The 18,557-nt window shown below is 41.6% G+C and overlaps 2 protein-coding genes and 1 long non-coding RNA gene across 3 annotated transcripts in view; 1 reads left to right on the top strand and 2 right to left on the bottom strand.

Moving 5' to 3' along the window:
* Positions 1–2,741: 2,741 nt before the first annotated feature.
* On the bottom strand, positions 2,742–4,276 carry LOC109179766. Its single transcript, XM_019329261.1, has 3 exons — positions 3,670–4,276; positions 3,434–3,564; positions 2,742–3,368 (listed from the first exon to the last, which is right to left on the bottom strand). Exons 1-3 carry the CDS (start codon positions 4,274–4,276, stop codon positions 2,742–2,744), a joined length of 1,365 nt encoding a protein of 454 aa, XP_019184806.1.
* A 3,067-nt stretch (positions 4,277–7,343) lies between these two features.
* LOC109179767 lies at positions 7,344–8,192 on the bottom strand. The gene has a single exon (XM_019329262.1). The coding sequence runs from the start codon at positions 8,190–8,192 to the stop codon at positions 7,344–7,346; it is 849 nt and encodes a 282-aa protein (XP_019184807.1).
* Positions 8,193–15,564: 7,372 nt separating this feature from the next.
* LOC109179867 overlaps positions 15,565–18,557 on the top strand; it is a 24,322-nt gene continuing 21,329 nt past the window's right edge. The window contains exon 1 of the long non-coding RNA XR_002053998.1: positions 15,565–15,580. This is a non-coding gene — a long non-coding RNA (uncharacterized LOC109179867). The remainder of the gene's footprint in view (positions 15,581–18,557) is intronic.

Here is an 18,557-nt window from a genome sequence, read left to right on the forward strand (position 1 = left end):
TTTTATCAGACCTCTTCCCCTGTCTTTTCTTTGGGTAGACCACTGAACCTTTGTCTCTTTATTTGTGCACAGGACTTGACGACTTTGCGTCCGACTCTTCCGAGGAGATCGACATCCAAGCTGAACCCATGGGCGACCGTGCTGAAAAGATGAAGCGCCGGATGGCTCAACGCTCGACCGGCACCCCTTCTGCGTCGACCCCGCTTCCTCCTCCGGCGCCACGCACCATTCTGACGGGGACGGTGGTCGATCTATCGACCTCGCCAGTGGACTCTCCATCTCACCTCCCGTCGGCTTCGACGGAGAGCCCAAGCTCGAAGTGGCCTTTGGAGCCGTCGAAAGTTCCTCCGCCCAAGAAGATCCGAGTTGGCCTGGAGTTGAACGCCGATGCCCAGATATGGCAAGGTGACTTTTCAGTTCAGACCTGAGCAGAACACGTGATCCTCCCCAAGGATTTTGAGTCGGCTGCCAAGCTGACGGACGAGTTCATCCTGGAGGCCTCTCTACTTCAGTCTTACCGGGTGAGTATTCAAATTCTCCTCTTCACTCGTGTTTTACACTAGTTCTCTTTTTCCTTACTCCCTTTGAGTTGACAATGTTCCTTCCTTCCTTTTAGAACCTTGCTTTCCAACTAGAGCCTAGGAAACGGATGCGAGCCTTGAAGGCCAGGACGAGTAGCCTCAACTCTCGCCTGCTTCAATCACACGAGGCTCGCAAAGAAGAGCACGCGGCCTTTGCCAATGAGAGGGAGGTTCATCTGGCCGAGCTCCTCAGGGTGACCCGTCTATGGGAAGAGGAGCAGAAGAAGGTGGCGACCGCTGTTGCCAACTACAAGGGGTCGGCTGTTTTTTAGGCGGACGTGACGACAGCAGTGGAAGGTCGACTGGAGGAGCTGGCGAAGAAATGGCTGGCCACCCCCGAGGGAGACGACTACCTGCTCGATTTAGGTGAGCGCGATTTCTGCCTCGGCTACCGGGAAGCGCAACGTGAGGTCTATGCCAACTTGTTGGCCCGCTATTCCTCCTTTACTCCCCAAGGTTGGGTTCTGAAGCCAATTGTGGCGCCGCTTCCAGCACCTAAGGATGTTGCAGTTGTCTCCCCTCAAGCTCCACCAAGTTTGCCGACGGCGACTGATACGACTTTGCTAGCTGACGCTCCTCTCGGTCTAACGGTTTCTCTGGTTAGGGACGCGCTTCCTCAGCCAGAAGACTCTTTGCCCAATCCCCCTGCTGGACCAACAGCGGGTGAGCGGGTCGAAGGTCGTGAAGAGGTTGCGGCGACTTCCCCCATAGCTTAGGATTTCTTTTGCTTTTCTTTCAATGTTTTGTACGGGGCTGGTCCCCTTTTGAACCTTTTAATGAAAGCTTTCTTTTTACCTTTTATCTCACATACATTATCCTGCGCATTCTTTAAAACATGACTTTAAAGGTTTAGACTTTGGTTCTTTCTTTCCTACCGAGTCCCTCAATCGAGGCGACTCCTTAGTTTTTTTCTCTTAGAAACGTCTAAGGGTCAGTGCCCTTGGTTTCTTTCCCTTTGCTCACCGAGTCCCTCAGTCGATGCGACTCCTTAGGCTTCTTTTTTTCTTAGAAACGTCTAAGGGTCGGTGCCCTTTGTTTATTTCTCTTTTCTCGCTGAGTCCCTCAGTCGAGGTGACTCCTTAGGCATTTTTTTTTCTCTTAGAAACGTCTAAGGGTCGGTGCCCTTTGTTTCTTTCTCTTTTCTTGCCGAGTCCCTCAGTCGAGGCGACTCCTTAGGCTTTTTCTTTCTCTTAGAAACGTCTAAGGGTCGGTGCCCTTTGTTTCTTTCTCTTTTCTTGCCGAGTCCCTCAGTCGAGGCGACTCTTTAGGCTTTTTCTCTTAGAAACGTCTAAGGATCAGTGACCTTTGTTTCTTTCTCTTTTCTTGCTGAGTCCCTCAGTCTAGGCAACTCCTTAGGCTTTTTCTCTTAGAAACGTCTAAGGGTCAGTGACCTTTGTTTCTTTCTCTTTTCTTGCCGAGTCCCTCAGTCTAGGCAACTCCTTAGGCTTTTTCTCTTATAAACGTCTAAGGGTCAGTGCCCTTTGTTTCTTTCTCTTTTCTTGCCGAGTCCCTCAGTCGAGGCAACTCCTTAGGCTTTTTCTCTTAGAAAAGTCTAAGGGTCAGTGCCCTTTGTTTCTTTCTCTTTTCTTGCCGAGTTCCTCAGTCGAGGCGATTCCTTAGGCTTTTTCTCTTAAAAACGTCTAAGGGTCAATGCCCCTTGTTTCTTTCTCTTCTCTTGCCGAGTCCCTCAGTCGAGGCGACACCTTAAGCTTTTTCTCTTAGAAACGTCTAAGGTTCGGTGCCCTTTGTTTCTTTCTCTTTTCTTGCCGAGTCCCTCAGTCAAGGCGACTCCTTAGGCTTTTCCTCTTAGAAACGTCTTAGGGTCAGTGCCCTTTGTTTCTTCCTCTTTTATTTCCGAGTCCCTCAATCGAGGCGACTCCTTAAGCTTTTTCTCTTAGAAACGTCTAAGGGTCAGTTCCATTTGTTTCTTTCTCTTTTCTTGCCGAGTCCCTTAGTCGAGACGACTCCTTAGCCTTTTTCTCTTAGAAACATCTAACGGTCAGTGCCCCTTGTTTCTTTCTCTTTTCTTGCCGAGTCCCTCAGTCGAGGCAATTCCTTAAGCTTTTCTTAAATCTTTAAACATGAGCGGCCTTTGACACTAGGCGCAAAAAAAATGTTTATTCATAGTTATGTTCAAGAATTACAACTGAGGCTAACCTTTCACTGGTAATATTTCTTCAAGTGGAGTACGTTCCAAGTCCGATCGACAAGCTCTCCGTCCAAGGTTTCCAGCTTGTAAGTGCCAGCTTGAACCACGTCCGCTATCCGGTAAGGTCCTTCCCACTTGACCGTGAACTTTCCTCCCTCGGTGGGCCGGCTGGCCTGTCGATCACGTAGAACAAGGTCCCCTACTTGGAATGCCCGAGGTCGGATGCGCTTATCACGATACCGTTTGACGGCCTGCTGATACTCCACTATACGGGCGTGTGCTGTCTCCCTTCGTTCTTCTAGAAAGTTTTTCTCAATCCTTAAGCTCTCCTCGTTTCCTTCATCTGTGTAGTGGCTAATTCTGTAAGTGGGCTCGACGACCTCTACAGTTACTTTTGCTTCAAAACCATAAGCCAGCGAGAATAGACTCTCGCCAGTGGCCCGTCTCTGGGTGTTTCGATAAGCCCACAATACCCGATCTAATTTGTCCGCCCAATTTCCTCCTACGTCCTCCAGTTTCTTGCGAATACCGTCCGCAATGGTGCGATTCATGTTTTCGACCTGTCCATTGGCCTGAGGATAGGTGACCGACACCTTGGTGTGCAGAATGCTATGCGCTGAAAAAACTCCATGAAGGGCCTGCAATCGAACTGTCGGCTGTTGTTACTGACCAAATATTCGGGCAAACCGAAGCGGCAGATTACCTTCTTCCATAGAAAATATCGACATTGATACTCAGTGATGGTGGCTAGTGGCTCAGTTTCCACCCATTTGGTGAAGTAGTCGATGGCCACTACACAAAACTTAAAGCGTCCGAGTGCGAGCGGTAAAGGGCCTAATAGGTCGATTCCTCATTTAGCGAATGGAATGTTAGTAGTGACTCGGGTATAGAAGGTGGCAGGCCGAGTATCCTTCCGTGCAAAAGCTTGGCACACAGTACACTTAGCTATCCAGCCGATGCAGTCTCTCATCATGGTGGGCCAGTAAAAACCTTGGACGACCAACTTTCGGGCGAGAGTGTGGGCACCTTGGTGAGCGGCGCATATTCCCCGGTGGGCTTCATCCATTAGCCTCTCCGCTTCGGGCTTCCGCAAACATTTGAGGAGGGGTCCACCGAACGACCTCTTGTATAACCGTCCGTCGATGATTTCGAAGGAAGGGGCTTTTCTGCGGACGCGAGCGGCGACCGCTGGGTCGTCGGGCAGCTTCCCGTTCTCCTTGTATTGTAGAATGTCTTCGATCCAGAACATCTCAGGGTTATCAGTACGGTACCAATTCGGCACCATTACCTGCTGGATTTCCTTTCCCGGTTCCTCAATGCTTGGTCGATGCAGCTCTTCCTTTTGACAGATCCTTAGGAGGTGATCCGGTATTCCTTCCAAGGCTATCTTTGACAAGATGTCGGCTTCTGTGTTTTCAGTTCGCGGGATGTGCTCGATCTCATACGCCACGAATCCTTTTAGCAGCTCCTCGGTTTTTTCCTTGTACTGTATCAGCCGTGAATTCTTGGCTTCACAGGTTCCTGAACTTGCCCGACTCTGAGGCATAGTATAGTCGAAAACCCTCCGGGGTGATTAACATGACTCCACCGCCGTAGTGCTGGCTGCTTGCGGCTCCATCGGCGTGTAATTCCCACCACTCTCCTGTGCTTTCTTCTGTGGCCGGGGTTCTGCCGCCTTCTGCTCCTACCGTACACTCGACTATGAAGTCGGCCAATGCCTGCCCCTTAATTAATGGTCGGGGTTGATATTCGATCCCATAGTGGGTCAATTCCACCGCCCACTTGACCAGTCGCCCCGAGGACGTGGGATTATGCAACACGCAACCCAAGGGTTGATCTGTTAGGACTCGGACGGTGTGTGCTTGGAAGTAAGGTGCCAACTTTCGTACGGTGACCACCAGTGCGTATACCACCTTCTCGAGGGGGGTATAACGAGTTTCAGTGGATTTCAAGGACCTGCTGACATAGTAGACTGGGTACTGTGTTCGCTCTTCTTCCCGAACGAGCACCGAACTGACAGTCTTGGAAGATGCCTCCAGGTATAGGTACAAAGGGTCACCGACCTGGGGAGTGGAGAGTACGGGAGGTGTTGAGAGATACCTTTTCAATTCTTCAAAGGATTCTAGACACTCAACGGTCCATGCGAAGCCTTCCTTTTTCTTCATGGCCTCAAAGAATGGTATGGTCTTGTCCGCCGATTTGCTAAGGAATCGGCTTAGTGCGGCCAATCGACCGGTCAGCCTCTGGAGGTCTTTTATGGTACTGGGAGGCTACATGCCCATGATAGCTTGGACCTTCTCAGGGTTGGGCTCAATGCCCTTTTGGTCACCATGTACCCCAGAAACTTTCCTCCTTGCACGGCGAAGACACATTTTTTGGGGTTGAGCCGCAAATTGTATTTTAACATCACCTGGAAATATTCAACTAGATCTTGGGCATGGCCCGACTCTTCCCGACTTTTTACCAGCATATTGTCCACGTATGCTGCCATAGACTTTCCTAACAGGTCTTGTAATAGCCCAGCAACCATTTGAGTATACGTGGCCCCTGCATTTTTTAGTCCAAAGGGCATTACCTGGTAGCAGTATACGCCTCCGGGAGTGATGAATGCCGTCTTCTCTTCGTCAGCTATGTGCATTTAGATCTGGTGGTACCCTCGAAAGGCGTCCATGAAGCTCAGTAGGGCCGACCCCGCTGTTTCATCGACTAATTGATAGATCCTAGGCAGAGGAAAAGGATCCTTTGGGCAAGCTTTATTGAGGTCGGTATAGTCGACGCACATTCTCCAAGCAGGCGGTTTTGGTACCAGTACCACATTGGCCAATCAATCTGGGTATTTTACCTCTCGAATGTGGCGGGCCGCGAGAAGTGTGACGACCTCCTTTTTCACGAATTCCCGTTGGTCGTTCGCCAAATAATGTTTCTTCTGAATCACGGGTCGGTAGCTAGGATCTACCGCGAGTCCATTGGAAATGATAGAACGGTCCACGCCCGGCATGTCTCCGGTTCCCAAGCGAAGACCAGCCGATTCTCGCGGAGCACGCGTATGACCTCGGCTCGTACTTCCTCCTTGAGGCCGACTCCAATTCTTACCCGCCTCTCGGGTTGTGCTGGATCAATCTCAACTTCTTCGAGTTCTACCGCGGGCTCGAGCCGAGGTGGTACCGCTTTCTTCGTAACTCGCTCCGTAATTTCATGCACCCGCATCTCCCGTCTTCCCATTCACCGGCACGCCTACAAATAGCATTCGCGGGCAGCCCTCTGGTCGCAACGTGCCGTGCCTACTCAAGTCGGTGCGCGAAACTTCAAGAATAAATGCTCAACGGAGGTCAATGCTCCCAAGTCCTCCAGACCAGGTCGTCCGAAGATAGCGTTGTGGGAGCATACCAAGTTGATTACGATGAACTTCATGTCCAGCTTCTGGACGTTGGGGTAACTGCCAATCTCTACTGGTAAGGTGATGGAGCCTTCAGCCTCTACGGAGTCTCCGGTGAAACCTACCAGTGTTTTTACCGAGGCTAGCTGTTCCCGTGTCAGACCCAACTTGGCGAAGGTCTCGAGATACAGGATGTTGACACTGCTTCCTGTATCTACCAGAATCTGTCGAACTACTACTCTGTTGATGTCCATTGCGATAACCAGCGCGTTGCGATGGGGCGTTTGGTTGGTCGGTAGGTCTTGGTCAGTGAAGGTTATAGGCTCTCGGCATACTTTCTTCGGGCTGTTTTCTCGTCCGTACACCGTGCCTACGTACAATTTCCGGGCCCACGTTTTGCGATTGTTAGAGGAATCACCTCCTTCCGAACCACCGACTATCATGTTGATGACCGGCTTCTGTCTCCACTCAAATTATTACCCGCCTCTCGGATTGTGCTGGATCAATCTCAACTTCTTCGAGTTCTACCGTGGGCTCGAGCCGAGGTGGTACCGCTTTCTTCGTAACTCACTCGGTAATTTCATGCACCAGCATCTCCCGTCTTCCCATTCACCGGCACGCTTGCAAATAGCACTCGCGGGCAGCCCTCTGGTCGCAACGTGCCGTGCCTACTCCTGTCGGTGCGCGGAACTTCAAGAATAAATGCTCAACGGAGATCAATGCTCCCAAGTCCTCCAGATCGGGTCGTGCGAGGATAGCGTTGTGGGAGCACGCCAAGTTGACTACGATGAACTTCATGTCCAGCTTCTGGACGTTGGGGTAACTGCCAATCTCTACTGGTAAGGTGATGGAGCCTTCAGCCTCTACGGAGTCTCCGGTGAAACCTACCAATGTTTTTACCGAGGCTAGCTGTTCCCGTGTCAGACCCAACTTGGCGAAGGTCTTGAGATACATGATGTTGACACTGCTTCCTGTATCTACCAGAATCCGTCGAATTACTACTCCGTTGACGTCCATTGCGATAACCAGCGCGTTGCGATGGGGCGTTTGGCCGGTCGGTAGGTCTTGGTCAGTGAAGGTTATAGGCTCTCGGCATGATTTCTTCGGGTTGTTTTCTCGTCCGTACACCGTGCCTGCGTACAATTGCCGGGCCCATGTTTTGCGATTGTTAGAGGAATCACCTCCTTCCGGTCCACCGACTATCATGTTGATGACCGGTTTCTATCTCTACTATGCTTCATCCTCCGCGGAAGCCAGTTGCTTGCCATGGTCTAGGTCGGCCGATCCGGAGGGGTCGTAGTCTACCCTGGTTTGAGATTCGTTCCTCTTCGCCATTGATTAGGAGGCGAAGTACCTTGCTGGAAGATCCCCTCCATGATCTTTTTAAATAATAGCAATCTTCCGTGTTGTGGGTGTAAGTTTTGTGACAGTGACAGTACTTGGATGTCTTACCAGGGTCCGCACTGGCCGTGTGCTCTACCGGCTGAGGCGGCGGGGGCGGCTCACTTGTTTTAACTTCATGCACCGGGCGTGGAGGAGGCGGTCGATAAGAGTGCGTATTGGTTCTGTAATAGATGCGTCTGGCCTCCCGACGGCTCGGCTGGTCCTCCCGATGATTCTCCCTTACCACGGTTCTGGTTCGTTTTCCCCCAGAGGTCCCGCTGACCTCACGCTGTTGTTTATATTTCATCGCCTGCTCAGTGTTGGCCATGTGTATGGCCTCCGCGTACGTGGCCGGTCGATTATCTCGTAGGTCACGGTACAGCTGGCCAGACCGGAGCGACTCGATGAAGAACGTAAGCGCGGTCTGATCTTCAACCTCCTTGATAGATTGGATATCCTTCTGCCACCGAGCCAAGTACGTTTTGAGCGATTCTCCTTCATCTTGATGGATGTCGCCGAGGTGTGTGAGATCCTTTTGGGGCTTTATGTTGGCAGCGTAATGACTCATGAAACGATCGGCCAGCCCTTCAAAGCTACGGACTGATCCTGGTGGCAAGGCGACGAGCCACCTCTGAGCTGGTCCTTTTAGGGTCGGCAGGAAAGCGCGACACATGACAGGGTCCTTGACCCCTAAGACCTGCATTTTCGCCTAGTAACTTAAGAGGTGTTCACGCGGGCCGCCCGTCCCATCGAAGGTGGCTTGTTCTGGGAATTTGAAGTCGCCAGGTATCCTATAGGCCATGATTTCGGCCGAGAAGGGCAAGGCGGTGAGCAAAGTCTGACCAGGAGACTTGGTCTTGCCCTCCACTTGCTCCTTCAGGTTACGCAGTTCCTGGGTCAGATAAGCCATCTCGCCAGAGTTCCTGGTATGATTTCTGGTGGGGATTCAGCTTGTCGATCCTCGTCCCTGACAGGCCTCTCAGTCCGTCGTCCCTGGGTTCTGGTTCTTCTGGTGTATGTCCTTCTTTCTCGGGTGGTCTCATGATTCTGCCAACCTGGCCACACTCAGCTGGGTGCTCCTCTACCTAACCGCTCTTTTGTTGATCGGCGAGTTGCATTCGGGCCCAACCTAGAATGTACAGATCGGACTGGCGGGTCTTCTGCCCTCCGGTCATCTCGCCTATCTCCGTTAGACCCCTGGGGCGGATGTTGATTTTGCGGCTGCGGCTGCGACGATCGGGAGATCGATGGTTCCCTCAGTTCCCGGGTTTACACAACCACGGCGCGAGCGATGACGTCAATCTGCGCGGGGGTGAGAGGCATCAACGATAGAGGCCGATTTTGAGGTGCCGAATCACCTCCCTGACTTTGTGAGTTTCATTGGTTCAACTGGTTCCATAGGTCCGCCCCCAGCACGCTGTTACGATCTGAGGCGTGACTTCGATCCTCAGCCATTGCTTCAGGCCTCTGCCCCTGGCGGCTTGGCTTTCCATCCTATCTTTCGACTCCTTTCTCGATCTTGAAAGCGAACGTAACTTCTTGTTACGTCCCCACGGACGACGCCAGTGTTGGTTTTAGGGATTTTGGGCCCAGGAGGTCCAACACAATCTTAGTTGGTGGATTCACCTTTCAAAATAGAACTCAAGTAACTTGCATGAAAAATGAATAATCCTGATATGTATTGTGGGTCTGCTCCCGCCCTCCCACTTTTACATTCTCAAGGAGCCCTTTTTATAGTGGGTCACCCTTTGGATCCTTTGAAAACTTACATTTAAAGGTCAAAATTTGGCTTATTAACTCTAGGGGCCGTTGGGCAGCCGTTACTAGGTCTCCTAACGGCTTGCTTGACTGGGCCTTTTAATAGGCCTCTTAAATGTCAACGGCTATTTTTAGGCCGACCTCCTACTCGCGCTTGCCCCGACCTCCAACTCGAGCCGACTCCCTGTGTTGGCCCGGGTCTATCTTTTGGGCCTATCATTCTCTGGGCTTAATCCTTTTCCCTTCTTGGGCCCTAAGCCTGTTGGGTCCGTACCTCATCAGTAACATTTAACTAAAGTCTAAATTGTAATTTTGCATTCCCTCTTTTTTAAACAGATTAACTGGATTAATCAACTGACGAAATGTACTGACGGATTCAGCGATGAAGTCAGTCAGTAATAATAAATCATAGAGAAGATAAAAGAGAAAAGAACAACACAAAGCCAAAGACACAGAATGTTTACCCAGTTCGATACAGTGTGTATCTACGTCTGGGGGACGATCACATAGGCGTCCAATCCACTAAATCATAATCCAATGTACAAAGGTAGATATACAATAATCTTACCCATGTACCCCACACAAGGTACATACCCAGTCTACACAGGTTTAGTGGATTGTTGAAGATGGAGAGCCATGCATACAGAAGTCCAATGAAATCCCTTCACTTGGAGAGCTCACTCTGATGCAGTCCACTTCAATGACGCTCTATACAGTTGTTCCCACAACAGTGTGATCACAGTGTCCTTTCGTTTAAGCAGCAGTGATTCTTCTCAAGTTCATCATCTTAATCACCATGAAGATGTTGTATTGAGAAGATGCATGACAATCAAAGATCTAGTCTCATATAGCAGATGTGAAGTGTTTCTTCTTGCGTAAGGCGTAACCATAATTCTCTTAAAATGATGGTACTTATAGATCCGTCGATAGAACACTCCTTCCAAAGATGTCTTTGATTGTAGATGGTAGGACAATATTTGAAGAAAGTAATCTTAAAGATTCAGTCCATACATTTCCAAAGCAGATACGCTGATCTTCCTTCCAAATCTGTCTCCTGTAAACCGCGTACAGCTTTTAAGTCAATACCTTCTTAAATCAGATCTTCAGTGTCAATCCTTCTGTTGTTGTTTCTGATTGATCAGTCGTCTGTAGAGCTGGACGGACACAAGCTAGACTTATCTTAGTATGCCATAATAATATTGCCAATTATAATATGGGGTTTTTGAACAATTAAAAACACTAACATAAATGAATTCAATTTTATTTCTTATATTATTTCAATATATAATGTCTACATGCATTATTACAATCAAATAATATAAGGAAATATATTGTGTATACATGTGTATGGTAATAATAATGAGTCAAGGTAACACGAGTTATAACGGTATGAATATTTTTGTCCAAAGATTTATATAGTACAACTCTTATAGCATAATGTATACAAAAAATTAATAGAAAAACAGACATAAATCAATGATATAATATTGATTGTGACTTATTATGTTTTTTGAAATTTTAATTTTACTATTATTTGTATTTTTATTTTTATTTTTTTGTTTATCAAGCATTACATGTGTTTAAAATATTCTAACTAGCTTACAAGATTCAATACATGGTATATGATTGAATTATGTATGTATTTTTATGCTTATACATGTGATATCATTGTTTTATGTTTGTATTTTTATGCTTGTCAAATTGTACATTATATCAAAAATATTGAACTATAATATTTTTGAACCAAATTACCATTATACGGTTAAATATTAATTTTTACATCAATTGAAGGGGTAGACCCTAGACTTAAGATATCTCAAAAATATCTCGACTCTAGGGTATCCCCAGAGCATCGTCCCTTAACATCGCGAAGATCTCCCTTATTGGTTGGTCAAACACCCTTATCCCACGATCCAAGTTCCAATATTTGCCATGAAACCCGTAAGTCACTTGCCATTATGTAATTATATTTACCTTGAATACATTGCTTACCAAAATAACTTACCTAGCTATTTAATACTATTTTAAACCAAATATATTTTAGTATGAAATATCATTTTTGTTTAGATCTAGGGGGAGGGGATACCCCAACAAGAAAGATATCCTAGCTTCTTTCTCTCACAAACCGCATTCTAAAGACTCGAGTTATGTCCTCTTGAATAAGCTCTTTGATTCCAGAAGGGGAGGAGGTTAGAACCTTCCAGTGATCTCTCTGATTCGCACCCAAACTTGCCAAGGCATCGGCAACTTCGTTTTGTTCTCGGTAAATGCCCCGGATAGAAACTCTCCAGTTCATGCTCAACCACTTCTTGATCTCCTTGAGGTAGTATGAAATATCATTTACATATTGCCAATTATAATATATAACGAATCACCACAAATATATTTTACTATTAAGTATCATGTATATACTTACCAATTATAATATATAATGAACCTACACAAATATATACTCTTGCTGGCTGGCAAGGAAATTCTTCTCAAAAGTGTAGCTCAGGCTATGCCCACTTGTACTATGAGTGTTTTCCTACTAACTGATTCCCTGTATAGTGCAATTGAGAGGACTATGAATCACTATTGGTGGGGTTCGGGAGGTGCTAATGGGAGATGTATTCACTAGATGGCCTGGGACTGCTTAAGTAAGCCTAAAAGTGTTGGTGAGTTAGGATTCAAGGATCTTCGTGCTTTTAATTTGGCTATGTTGGGCAAACAAGCTTGACGTTTTCTCACAAACCCCCAATCTCTGGTTGCTCGAGTATATAAGGCAAGGTATTTTCCTAAAACCACTTTTATTGATGCATTTATAGGAAATAACCCTAGCTATTGTTGGAGAAGTATTATGGCTGCCCATGATTGGCAATGGGGATTCTACCTCTATATGGGGTCACCCGTAGCTGCTTGATGACTTTGACCCAATGATACATACCCCTATTCCCCATAACTTACATGGCTCAAGTGTGTCTAGATTGTTGATAAGGAGACCAACTCAATAACTCGTGGGACTTGTCTATTCTAAGGGATATTTCCATCCATAGTGATGTGAACCGTAATATCAGGGTCCCTGTGACTCCATCTTATGGAGATCCAAGTGGTTCCTATCATGTGAAGAGTGGATATAGAAATATTGTGGGAGAGTGTAACATCCCCCCCACCCCCTTCCCCTTTTGGCTTTAGTAAGTGGAATGCACTTTGGAAGATTAAAGTCCCCCCTAAATGGATGACATTTTTGTGGAGAGCTATCAATGAGATTCTTCCTACCACCACTAATCTACTTATAAGGAAGGTTGAGGTGAGCTTGTCATCTCTAATGTGTGTCTCGTATCATGAAGATATAATGCACACCCACCTAGAGTGTGATTTTGCACATCTAGTTTGGCATGAATTCAACCTACTATTTGCTAGTGTGTCAGGGGGACTCTTTCCCTAGATGGTTTGAGAATGCAATGTGTGTGTTATCATGGGAGGTCCTTGTGAAGATTGTTGCAGTTTTTATCACTTATGGAATGCTCATAACTCTATTGTCTGGAATGTTTGCATGCAGCGCCCGGTCTAGGTGTGGTGAGCCACGTCCTTTACCGTTTCAGCTTGGAACGCTGCGACACACCCCCCTGCTGTTCCCGCCGCCAGCTTGCCGCATCATCCATCCCACCTGGAGGACAGTGTACTCAACTGTTTGTTCGATGGCAGTTACTCACCAACTGCAGGTACGCCCACTTTTGGCACAATCCTTCGCACTACCGACGGTGACTTCGTGGCAGCTTCAAATGGACCACTACCGTACTGCACAAATGCCCTTATGGCGGAGTCTCTCGCTTGTAAGGAGGCACTTTCTTGACTTAGGGGGCGTGGATTATCATCTGTAGCCCTCCACACAGACTACTCGAATTTGCATCGCTAACTCACAACTACCACCATCATACCAAGGTCTCACATTGGGTTTATTATTATAGATTGTTTAAGTCTTAAGGCTTCGTTTTCTGCTTGTTCTTTGCATTTAGTCTCTAGACAGTTTAATGTTATTACTCATACTTTAGCAGCTCATGCCTCTCAGCAGGCTAATTCTTTGTACTGGGATTCGGTCCATCCTGATTTTGTTTCAGCTCTTTTTCATTAAATATGTTCAGTTGTTTTTGCTTTCAAAAAAAATTACTATGAAATATCATTTACATATTTACCAATTATAATATAACGAATCAACACAAATAATTTGAATAAATTTATCACAAATAAACAAATCATTATAACATTTTACATAAGCTATTATAAATACATAATTACATATAAATAAAATATAATTTAGATTTTATATGACTTATGTCATTTACTTATTAATTATTATTATTTATTTATTTTAGTTTAATCATAATTTTTATATTAAGCACTTTCTTTCACCTTTAAAATGCCCTCACACATCAAGTCGACAAAATTATGAAACAGTAACTCACGATACTTCAATAATATTTTAAGTAAGAGAACAATTATAAGGAATGACTAGTTTTACACGCGCATTGTGCAAATGAGTTAATGCCCAATATTTATAATTATATATGAGAAGTTCATACATAAGTAATTTAATGTCGAATTTGTTTATTTAAATATGTAACTCATAGTATATGAATACAAGATAATATAGAAAATTCATTATAATTGTCACTAAACTTTTTTTAAAATAGTAACCAAGTATTTTTGTTGCAAAGAGTTCTAATATATTTTATGAAGGCACATAGATCAATGAATGAATCAACGGTATCAGTCTTTTAGGTGTTTTGCTCAGTGTTCATCTAATTCAACTCAAAGATATTGGACGATTGGTAAATATAATGTAACCCAAAGATCGAAATGCTAAAAAAAGTGTTTGGTTATTCAACAGTTTGTAGCAACAATTTGTTCCAAACCACTGAAAATACAAACAGTACAATTTACAATATTTTCACTTAGCGTTTTGGAGAATGATTTCCCAAAACACCTCTATATTTAAAAAAAAATTTAAAAAAAAAAACATTTACTGTAGAGCCATTTCAACTCCTTGAATAACAAGAGACAGCTTAGCTGGCTCACTACATGCCCATCATCGGATAGGCAAGCTTAATATTTAAATTGGAGCCCTGAGCCTCCTCACGACTCCTATGTCACTTTTACCACCGATGTGAAAAAAGTGGCAAAACTAATAATAGCCGAACGTTCAGCTCCCCATACGTTTTATTTATTTATTTTAATTTTATTTTTATTTCTTGTATTAAATTATTATTATTATTATTATTATTATTATTATTATTATTATTATTATTATTATTATTATTATTATTATTATTATTATCATTATTGTTATTATGCCTTTTAAGTCATTTTACATGTTAGTCTAAACAACTAATTTTTTTCAAATATCTTTTTACCAACTGATATAATTCGCTGGTCAAACCCGCTATTTGCTAACTGCTAACAGAATCTGCTAATTGCTGATTGTCAAACAAGGACATTACGAGGTAGTTTTCCACTTCAATTTGTTGTGTGATTTGAATATTCTCTTTGTCAACAAATCTCCCAAGTAGTTAATATGATTGGTTTAATTATATGTTTTTTCATGGCATTAATAAAATACTTGGTAAATAAATATATAGCATTATTTTGTATTATAACTTTGATATTTAATTAAATATAGTGTAAAAAAAAAAAAGATACTAGACAATGTAGTAAATATAATCAATTTATGAATTTGAATGTAAAGAATTTTTACATTTGAGAAAAATAAAGACAATATAACTAATGAAATTATTTCTCTTAATTAATTTATTGATAATGAATAATTTTTTTTTTGAATAAAGACATTGTAAGGAATATAATCAAGAATTTGAATGTAAAGAATTTTTACATTGGAGAAAAATAAAGACAATATAACTAATTGAATTATTTCTCTTAATTAATTTATTGATAATGGATAATTTTTTTTTTTTTTGAATAAAGACATTGTATGGACAATGTAGCGAATATAATCAATTGATGAAATTGAATGTAAAGAATTTTTACATTGGAGAAAAATAAAGACAATATAACTAATGAAATTATTTCTCTTATTTAATTTATTGATACTGAATAATTTTTTTTGAATAAAGGCATTGTAGACACATAATTCTAAATTAAAGAAATGCATATGTATTATTTTTTGTTGTAGCTACTAAATTATTTTTTTAATGATAGTAAAATAGAATATTAATTATGTCAACTTTGATTGGGATGGAGTTCGAACCTAAGATCTTTCTTATTGAAATCACTAGTTTTTTACGCGCATTGCGCGATTGGGATAATGCCCAATGCTTTTTTTTTTTTTTTAAATAAGTACTTTAAAGTATATTAAGGCAGGATTATATTAAAATTGTTCATGCATATATAATTGAAGGTTGAATTTGCGTATTTAAATAGGTAATTCTTCTCCCAAAGGTTGAGTCCTCAACCCCAAGGGCCCCCCACACTCCGGCCCGACAGAGCATTGTGGGAAGTTGTAAATCACGGTGACTCAATGGTTCAGTAGACAGGGCCAAATGCTGATACGCACAAGGAATCTGCCCACTTTGGACATAATTCTCGCACTGCCGCCGCCGAGGTTCAAAAGTTGGTCTCTTCTCCCAAATACTACCCACTAAACCATTGAGCTAAGCCCGTGCGGGTTAAATAGGTAATTCTCAGTTTACAAATGCAAGATAATATAATCAAGATTGATTATAATTGTCAATAAAATAATTGTATATGTATAGTTGAAACCAAATACGGGACATAAGGGAGAACACATAAAAATTAGGGCATAAAATATTAAATATATACTAATATTGTTTGAGGAGATTCCGACATTAGGATTTGTGGTTAAGTTCTATTAATACTTTAATATTAAAATTAGATTAATGGTGTAGTTATAATTCTATATTAGACTTTAATATTAGAATTAGACTAACTGTGAATTAACGGAAAAGTTAAATGGATAATCATATAATTAAGGATAAATTAGAAAATCTTAAAAGAAAAAAATTATAACCTGAACAATATGAACCATTCATGTGATTTAATAATTTGGCGGTCATTTTTTCTACCCAATGTTAATAATTAAATAAATTCGCTGGTCAAATCCGCTAGTATAATCCGCTAACTGCTGATTGTCAAACAAGGACATTGCGAGGTAGTTCTCACTTCAATTTGTTGTGTGATTTGAATACTCTATTTGTCACAAAAACTCTCAAAGTAGTTAATATGGTTGGCTTTATTAATTATATATTTTTTTAATTTTTTCATGGTATTAATAAAATACTTGGTAAATAAATATATAGCATTATTTTGTATTATAACTTGGATATTTAATTAGAAAAATAGTGCACAAAAAAACATAATAGATAATGTAGTGAATATAATCAATTGATGAATTTGAATGTAAAAATTTTTACATTTGAGAAAAATAAAGACAATTTAACTAATGAAAATATTTCTTTTAATTAATTTATTGATAATTAATAATTTTTTTTCACTGAATAAAGATATTGTAAGGACAATGTAGCGAATATAATCAATTAATAAATTTGAATATAAAGAATTTTTATATTAAAGAAAAATAAAGACAATACAACTAATAAAATTATTTCTCTTATTTAATTTATTGATAATGAATAATTTTTTTTTTTTTGAATAAAGGCATTGTGGACACATAATGCTAAATTAAAGAAATGCCAACTCTGATTGGGATGAGGTTCGAACCTAAGACCTTTTTTTTTTTTTATTGAAATCAATGAGTAAGTTAACGGTGAACTAACGGCAATTCTTAAAATTTTAACGGAATTAGTAACGGTGTGTGGGTATTTTAGGAAATTTAGTGTAAAATTTAAATCTGATCAATCTTTTAATCAATCTGAGCCATTCATTTGATTAAAATATGTGATCGCCATTTTTTCTACCAATTATAGGTCTAACTCTCTTGGGCTCTTATTAGTATAGTAGATATAATTAAGGATAAATTTGAAAATTTCAAAGAAAAAAATTAAAATATCAACAATCTGACCTTCATTTGATTTAATAATTTGACGGACATTTTCTCTATTCATTATAGGCCTAACTTTTTTTTAGCTCTCATTAGTATAGTAGATACTCCATATTTATTTTTGCACATATAAATAGTAGTTTTTTTTTTTTTACCAATAAATGTGATTTGCACCACAAATAATGTCGGATAACATGCTTTACAAATGGACGGTTCGCCGCTAATTCCGAAACACACAAAATACGTTGCAAATTGTCGTGACAGTTACATGTAACACCCACACGCTTGTACAATAAACAAGACAATTAATGGCAACTCCTACTTGGGGACCAATTTGGGAAATTGAATTGTAAAAGGACTAGATTGCAACATTATGTGACTCAGCCTATCTACGTGCCAATCAAGCAAAACTCCAAAACACATACTTCAAAATCGATAAGGAACTGCGCTAAGGAATCCGGGTAATAAACCAAGGTTTCCATTTTAAAATTACGTAAAAGATTTTGAAGGACCACCAAAAAAAAAAGTTTATTGTTCTTACTTTTTCTTTTTACAAGTTTTTGGATGAGGAGATAAATTTATAAATAAGTTATATTTATATAAGTAGGGGTGAGTTGAGCATCGATTTGATTCGGTTAATGTCCGAATTTTATTTTGAATATTCAAAAATTTTGGGTGATGTTTTTAACACTCGATATCTAAATCAAATTTAATTCGGATAGGTTCGGTTTGGGTGAAATTATTTCAAGTTTATTTCGAGTTAGTTTGTATATATCCAAAATTTTATTTTTATCAATTTTAAAATTTTAAAATGATTTTATTATTTTTATATTTATAATTTTTCATATACTATCAAACTAAAAATAAGACAAAATACTAATAATTAGTTAAGAGACTTTTGAAATTAATATATTATTAGTTATAAAATACATTCAAAACTAAATATGTAATTTATATTATTATATTTATAATAAAATTTTGGTTAGTTCGGGTTTTAGATCGGGTATGGATCAAATTTTAACACCCGGTATCCGAAGCAAATTTATATTCGGATATACTAAAAATTAAAATATCTAAACCGATAACTATTCGGGTTCACTCGAAATTTAAAATTCGATTCGGATTTTAGGTGTTAGTTCGGATCATCCGAATTACGCCCAACCCCATATATAAGTAATGCAATTAGAAAAAATAGAAGACAATAATAAGTAAAAGAACATGATAATGAATGTAATAATTTTGAGTACTATTGACTCTGTTACAATACAGTATGACCTCTCATGTGGGAGAATAACT

Source organism: Ipomoea nil, unplaced genomic scaffold (genome assembly GCF_001879475.1).
Source record: "Ipomoea nil cultivar Tokyo-kokei standard unplaced genomic scaffold, Asagao_1.1 scaffold0980, whole genome shotgun sequence".
Lineage (NCBI taxonomy): Eukaryota > Viridiplantae > Streptophyta > Magnoliopsida > Solanales > Convolvulaceae > Ipomoea > Ipomoea nil.

Excerpts from the sequence above, each read along its gene's own strand:
- LOC109179766 (XM_019329261.1), bottom strand. The coding sequence starts at position 4,276 with ATGCCTCAGAGTCGGGCAAGTTCAGGAACCTGTGAAGCCAAGAATTCA. Across the intron at positions 3,565-3,669 it reads CATCGGCTGGATAGCTAAGT|GCCCTTTACCGCTCGCACTC; the intron begins GTACTGTGTGCC and ends TCGACCTATTAG. Across the intron at positions 3,369-3,433 it reads GATATTTTCTATGGAAGAAG|GCCCTTCATGGAGTTTTTTC; the intron begins GTAATCTGCCGC and ends GTTCGATTGCAG.
- LOC109179767 (XM_019329262.1), bottom strand. The coding sequence starts at position 8,192 with ATGCAGGTCTTAGGGGTCAAGGACCCTGTCATGTGTCGCGCTTTCCTG.